This window comes from Condylura cristata, unplaced genomic scaffold, assembly GCF_000260355.1.
Source record: "Condylura cristata isolate star-nosed mole 26May11 unplaced genomic scaffold, ConCri1.0 scaffold00014, whole genome shotgun sequence".
Classification (NCBI taxonomy): domain Eukaryota; kingdom Metazoa; phylum Chordata; class Mammalia; order Eulipotyphla; family Talpidae; genus Condylura; species Condylura cristata.
In genome coordinates this window covers 44,187,324-44,194,521 of record NW_004567115.1, presented here as the reverse complement: position 1 = coordinate 44,194,521, position 7,198 = coordinate 44,187,324, and the positions used below count along the sequence as shown (strand labels likewise).

At 43.8% G+C, this 7,198-nt stretch overlaps 1 protein-coding gene across 1 annotated transcript in view; it reads left to right on the top strand.

Annotated features, from left to right (window-relative positions):
• Positions 1–1,805, top strand: part of HMGB2 (high mobility group box 2) — a 2,241-nt gene extending 436 nt beyond the window's left edge. The window contains exons 2-5 of the mRNA XM_004682398.2: positions 42–209; positions 309–454; positions 540–714; positions 1,222–1,805. Of these exons, the coding sequence (XP_004682455.1) occupies positions 60–209; positions 309–454; positions 540–714; positions 1,222–1,383 (633 nt within the window). The 5' untranslated portion in view covers positions 42–59 and the 3' untranslated portion in view covers positions 1,384–1,805. The remainder of the gene's footprint in view (positions 1–41; positions 210–308; positions 455–539; positions 715–1,221) is intronic.
• Positions 1,806–7,198: the final 5,393 nt, after the last annotated feature.

Genomic DNA, 7,198 nt, shown 5'->3' with positions numbered 1-7,198 from the left:
AGCGGGGGGCCGCGGCGCCCACCGCCGCCTCTCGCCGCCAGGTCGCGCCGTCTGTCAGCATGGGCAAAGGAGACCCCAACAAACCGCGGGGCAAGATGTCCTCGTACGCCTTCTTCGTGCAGACCTGCCGCGAGGAGCACAAGAAGAAGCACCCCGACTCGTCCGTGAACTTCGCCGAGTTCTCCAAGAAGTGCTCGGAGAGATGGAAGGTGCGGGGCTGCGGGGTGTCGGCGCCGGGGGGCGGGGGCCGCGGCGGTGCGGGGTCGGCGGGCGCTCGCGGGGTGCTCACGGCCGTCGCCCGCCCGCAGACCATGTCCGCCAAGGAGAAGTCCAAGTTCGAAGACATGGCCAAGAGCGACAAAGCCCGCTACGACCGGGAGATGAAGAACTACGTGCCCCCCAAGGGCGACAAGAAGGGGAAGAAGAAGGACCCCAACGCCCCGAAGAGGCCCCCGTGAGTGTCCGCGCGAGCCTCGGCGCACCTGAGGTGCGCGCCGTTTGTGGCGTCCCGCGGCTGGCTAACCCCTGCTTCCTTTCAGATCTGCCTTCTTCCTGTTTTGCTCGGAACATCGCCCAAAGATCAAAAGTGAGCACCCCGGCCTGTCCATTGGGGATACTGCGAAGAAACTGGGCGAAATGTGGTCTGAGCAGTCAGCCAAGGACAAGCAGCCGTACGAGCAGAAGGCGGCCAAGCTGAAGGAGAAGTACGAGAAGGTACCAGTCGTTCCGCCCGCGGCACGCGAGTTGGGCGCGCGTTTCCCAGTTGCCCCAGTTGCCCCAGTTGCCAGGCACAGGCAGGTGGCAAGTAGGAGGCCGGGGCTGACAGGAGGCCCCGCAGGAGGTGTCAACCATGTTCTGAAGCTGCCTGCGGAGCGCCGCACGCTGCGGGGGGGCCGTCCAAACCTTTGTTTGTGGAAACCGGGCTGTGACTTGAGGGCAAGAGGCCTGTGTTGGCCTCTGATCCACAGACCCTGAGGACCAAGGGTGGCGGAAGGTGGGTGCAGCCGGAAGGTGAGACACCTTGAAGGCGCTGGCAGTTCCTTGCAGCTCCTTGCACATCAGGCTTCTCCAGCCCTCCTGGAGCAGATGCTCCTGGAGGGCCTCCCTGGGGTTGGCCTGGAGGCAGGCTGGGCTTGTCTGAGGGTGAGCTGCCTAGATGGAGGCTGGAGGCGCTGCGCAGTTGGGCAACTGTGCCGGATGCTGATTTTACCACTATTTCAGGATATTGCTGCATACCGTGCCAAGGGCAAAAGTGAAGCAGGAAAGAAGGGCCCTGGCAGGCCAACAGGCTCCAAGAAGAAAAATGAGCCAGAGGATGAGGAGGAGGAGGAAGAGGAGGAAGAAGATGAAGACGAGGAAGAGGAGGACGAAGATGAAGAATAAGTGGCCGTTCTGTAATGATGCGTGTGGAGTATGCATGTGTGCTCAGGCAACTGTTTTGCTAAGAATGTGAATTCAAGTGCAGCTCAATATTAGCTTCAGTATAAAAACTGTACAGATTTTTGTATAGCTGATAAGATTCTTTGTAGAGAAAATACGTTTTTAAAAATGCAGGTTTGTAGCTTTTTGAGTGGCTACTACATAGTTAGATTTTAAAGCTTCTGATGTTGAATGTTTCTAAATATTTAATGGTTTCTTTAATTTCTTGACTTGTGTTTGGTAGCACAGCAAACTTGTAGGAATTAGTATGGATAGAAAATTTTGGGTTTTTTAGAATGTTACATTTTGGTTTTTTTAAAAAAAAATTTTGTAATAAAATTATGTATATTACTTCTGTTGTCTTTGTCTTCTATGCTAAGTTTATTCTACGTTTGAAGAACGTAGTTTGGAATGATAGCAGCTTTTTCCTGCCTAGTTGTATACTGTTAGTTTCAGGGATAGGGCTGAGAGGAAAGGCATATCTGCTCCTATTCATATGTACACACGTCTTAAAACTAAGGTCTGAAATTTCATGAAGTGTAAAAACTTAATGCAGCTTTGCAAAAGTAAGTTTTGTTCTTGACATTTCTGTTCATTTATTAGCCAGTTTGCCCCCCCACCCCGTTGTAAGTTTTTAATTCATACTGAGGGAAATTTTTTCTAAGGCACTAGTTAATATAATTGGCAGCTAAAAGTGTGAAAAAGCAGTGAAAGTTTCTATTAATGAATTAAAGATAGACTTTCAGAATGAATTTTGATTTTAATCTTCTAGAAATCAATGTCTTAAGTTTTAGAGTTCTGAGTAACATAAAGCATTAAAAATGACTATTGCGATCTCATCCCATAAAATACTTCGACTAGAATTCGCTAGTATATTTAGAGGATGGAAAATGACTATTTGAGGAAGCAGTTGCTTGTACTTAAATTTAGGTAATTCTTGAATAGTCACCAGGGATTTTTAGTGAAAATTGACTATCTTTTGGCTAAGTGACTATAGAAGAAACTACTAACTGGTTTTGTCATTATGCTGGCAAATCTTGGTTATCAAGGTATAAAGTAGAAGTCGGTTATTACCAACCATGGGAGCCTTGGGTGTCATGACACATTTGGAATAAATACTTGATAGGGGTTATTTAATTTTTAAGATACTTACTGACTTAAGTTTTGTTAAGTAGAAGTACGCTGTTAGTACCAGGTCACAGGGATCTTGAATATTTTGTGAATATGCACCCCTATGTTCAGCTTATTATTCAGACTAAGACTTGCAAGCAGCCTAAATGCCCATCAGATAACGATAGAGAAAAGTGAGTGCTCAATGAAATAACTTCAGGAAGTGAAAGGACAAATGAAGGCTTATAATGGGTGAAATACAAATACAACAAATGAACTAACATCACAACAAAAATAACTCAGGCCCTGAAAAATATTAGAGGGAATAGAGGAAGGGGAAGGGTAGAGTCAATGATAATGGGAAAAGCGCTAGAATTTTGTCAGTGGGTGAGATGAGGCTCATTTGCAGAGGTAAAATCCCTCCTTAATTTAGTATGTTAATGGAAAATCAGTAACAAAAACATGGACCTCAAGAAAATCTTCAAACTTCAATGAGAGCTTCCTATTACTCATTCCAATGGCTGTGCATTCAAATTTTGAATTTTCACTGATCATAAAGTGAAGATTAAAAAGTATTTTCTAGTGTAAGGTGATGTTAGAAAAATTGGGGTAATTATTTCAGACTCATTGAGGTTAGCTCCCAGTTCCCTGGCTCTACAAAATACTAGCGGTTATGAACTGAGCTGAATTCTCCCCATTTGTAATAAGGGGTCAATTTCTGTTTTACTGTTCAAAGATTAAATAACAATGGTAGAAAAGTACTTGAAACCACCTACTACATAGAAGAAATGGAGTTTTTGATTGAAATCGATTAAGTCTGTTTCCTTCAGCACTTGGAAATGGGTAGAGTATTATCAAATGACCTTTGTATCAAATGGAAAACCTGACAGTCAAGCTGAATTGTCCTAGGGCAGGTAACAAGATAATACCTTTCATTGATGCCTTATTTTTCAATGCTGCACATTTTTGCAATAAAGATAAAATGGCTTATACAAAGATCAAAAACAAGTGAACCACTACAAAGGGGAAAATGAAAATAATTGAGAGCTAGCTGATAAGGAACTTTGCCTTGGGAATCAGAAGATCCGATAGGGATGTGTTTCCTACTGGCTTGTTAAAATCAGACAACTTGAAACCTTTGGTTGGCGCATCTGTAAAGCAAGAAAAATCTATTTTGTGGACTTAATAAGGCAATATATTTAACACATTCTGACAAGAAGTAGTAAATGCTTAGTAAATATTAACTAAAAAAGTTCACATGCTGAAACGGGTTAGTATAATTGCCATGATAGAGCATTAGATTCAGTACTGAGATTTCTTGAGAAAGTGGAAAGGAAAACTAGTGTCATGGAGAGCATGCTGTTGGGGACAGGTTTACCTAGGATCAAATTCCTCCTGCTGGGCCCTGGGGATATTGAGCACTGGAGTTACTTCCTTGGTTCCTAATCTGTGAACTTGAACAAGTCACTTAACCTATCACGTAGGTTTAACGTGACATGTTTAATTTCAGTTGCTTTTGATTTTACAAAAAACATTTGCTGCATGAAGTGTTTTGGGGGTTACCCAAAACACTGCACTCCCTCTCAGTGCTATCTATCCTACTATTAAGACTTGTTTATAACTTCATTCGCATTGCTATGGAACTGGCCATCATGCGAGGATGCCGTAACCGATAGGTGTTTAGGTTGTTCCTCAGGGTCTTGCTGTTGTAGTGGCAGTGCCATAAAACTCACTGTACAGGTCTCAGTGCTGGTATTCAAGTGGACTCCCCTCATTTGCCTGCCCTGTACATTTCAGCAGCTTCAAACCCCCACTCTGTCCCTCATCTCAGAGAGCATCACTGTGTAGCCCTGTGCAGTAGTCGCGTAAGTTCTCCCAGGCAGGCAAACATATTGAAGCAGCTTGCTTTGCTTCTCCCAACTATCACAGTCTGCTATCCAATTCCTGAAATTTGCTCCAGTTATATAGTTTTGTTTGTCCAGTTAGATGGTTGTTTAGGAGAGCAGGATATGTTCACTTTTACTATGCCGTGGCTAGAAGGGAAGCCTGGTCATCTTCATCACCTAGAACTTACAGCTTTGTTTGCAACATTTAATCATCAACACAGTGGCTGGAGTTACTTGCTTTGTCAAAAGCCCAAAAGAAATTTTACAGATAATGTAAAAATACACATCTTAGATGAATTTCAAGATGTACTTAGGCCATCCAAGGATTAAGCTAGACCACTGAACCCCACATACTACATGTGCTGGAGGAATGGCATTGGGTAAAGATAATGATTTCTGAATAACCATCTCATGCCTCCCTCTAGGGTTTTTTTTTTTTTAATTTATTTATGCATATAAGAACTGGGGTACAGGCCAGAGATGTGGGGGTATGAAGATTCACCAGCGACCAAGTGGGGAGCAGAACAGGCAGATGTTCTGAAATACATGGAGCAGTGGGCGGGACAGGAGAGATCTGCTGTGCTATGTGGGTCACCCCTCTGGCTGGGGACCGAACTTGTGCGGTAGTGGTTGTGGAAAGCTTCATGATGCTGTGCTTTAACCCACTGTGCCACCAGTTTAAGAAGCTTCTGAGCTTCATTCTCTGACTTGCAAAGTAGGGGTAATGACCTCACACATAACGAAGCACAGGTATACGTATGCTCATGCACTCTTCATAAAGGGTCTGTAGTGTAGCTGTTCTCCGAAGAGACAGATAAAAGGTTTTAAAACCAGATAACTAATATTTATATTATCCTCTCTGCCAAGAACTATCATTTTAAGTGTTTGATATGTAAACTCATTTGATCCTCTGAACAATTCTGTAAAATGGGCACTATTATTTTCCCCCATTTTATTAATGAGGACACTGAAGAATAAAGATTAAATAATGTTCCCAAAGTGACCAAGGTAATTTGTAAAGAAACGTGGATTCAAATACAGACAAGTCTACACACTACCCCACCATTCAGAAAAGAGCATTGTCACATACTATTAGGAAAATTAAGGAGGCCTCAGACAAAAGAGAGGGGCCACCCATCAAGTATAATCACATTAGTGCTTTGAGCAAGAGAAATGGACCATTGCTTGCTCTCAAGGGTTCATAGTCTTAAAAGTTTTAGTAACATGAGCATCTGTGAATTGAATAGAACCATCACGTTTACACTTAACAGCAGTGACTAAGTTTTGAAATTGCTGTACTGCTAGAATGGGCTGTGTAAGGTTCTAAGAAAGGAAGCTCATGCTCTTTGCAGATGCTGTTTGCTGCCCATCTCAAATCCATTCCACCCTCCTATCTTACTAAGAGTCTTGATTTGGTCTGATGCCTCCCCTTCCCCCCCATGACTTATTGGTTAATCCTAGTCAGGTGGGTCAATCAGTTTTAACCAAGTCCCCTTGTTTCTGAAGGGGTGTGAATGGGAGAATGCAGGAACACTTCCCACACAATAGAAACACACACATGCCCAGGTAAAGACAGGCCTGATGCAGTATGAAGCGGCGAATTTCGGTATGTCAGCCAGTCAACTAAAGGTGATGCTACCACAGTTTTTGGTTTGTAGAGACCAACAGGTCAAATCAGAAGCAAGCATACTGTCTACCTGTCAACCAGGGTTTTCTGGCACACAACATTCAGAAGAGACTCAGGCAGAGTAACTTCCTATGAACTATGGAGACCTATTCTCTAGAAGTTCTCCTGTCATGCCAGGTCTAAGTCCCACGAGTTCCAGTTTGGTTCTTTCCCAGAGTTGAGTCTTGTAGTAGTTGACATGGCACACATTGTTGCCTATTCAACATCATGCTTTTCTTTTCCTTAAAGAGAAATGTGGTCTTTGAGATGGTGAGGGGAAGAGAGGTGGTAGTAATACTCCCAGAATAGGACTCCATTTCCCAGAACCCTTTGCTGCTAGAGCTGCTCATATGACACAGTTCTGCCTGAAAGACAAAGGTGAGAATTTCTGAGAAATGGCTAGGCTCCGCTTTAAAATAAATAAATAAATAAAAAATTTTCTTTAGACATACGGAACTGGGGTACAGGCCAGAGGTGCAGGGGCGGTGAGAGGATTCACCAGAGACAGAGTGGGGAGCAGAACAGGCAAACCGACTGAAATACACTGCTGAGGGGAGCAGCGGATGGGTCAGGAGAGGTCTGCCGCGCCATGTGAGTCAGCTCCCGGGGGCCGGGGATTGAACTCGCAATGACGGCTCACTTGCAGTACTGTGTCCTAACCCATCGCGCCACCAGGGAGGGCCCAGGCTCTGCCCTTTTACCTGCCTTTCTTTTTCTGCATGAAGTTGGGGTGTTTTGGTTGGATCTTCTGAGCCATTCTGTGACTCATCATGAATGGAAATCAAAGGAAATTGCAAAGATTTCTGCTCTGAATCCTTGAATCATGTCACTGGCCCTGGCTCCCAGGCTTCTTATGACAAGGAGGAAAACTGAATCTCTATCTTATATAAGCCATTGGGGAGGGGAGGGGAAACAAATGAAAGATTCCTCTATCCCAGCTAACCAAACTCTGCTATATACTCAATGATGTTTTAGCTATTCTTTTAGTGTACCCTGAAAACAATAAAATCAAATAATTATTTCAAATATGTTGCATAAGACATTAGACTTAGAAATTAGATTACAAGTACTGAAAAAAAGCCATGGATTAAAATACAGTTTTTATTTTCTTCACCTA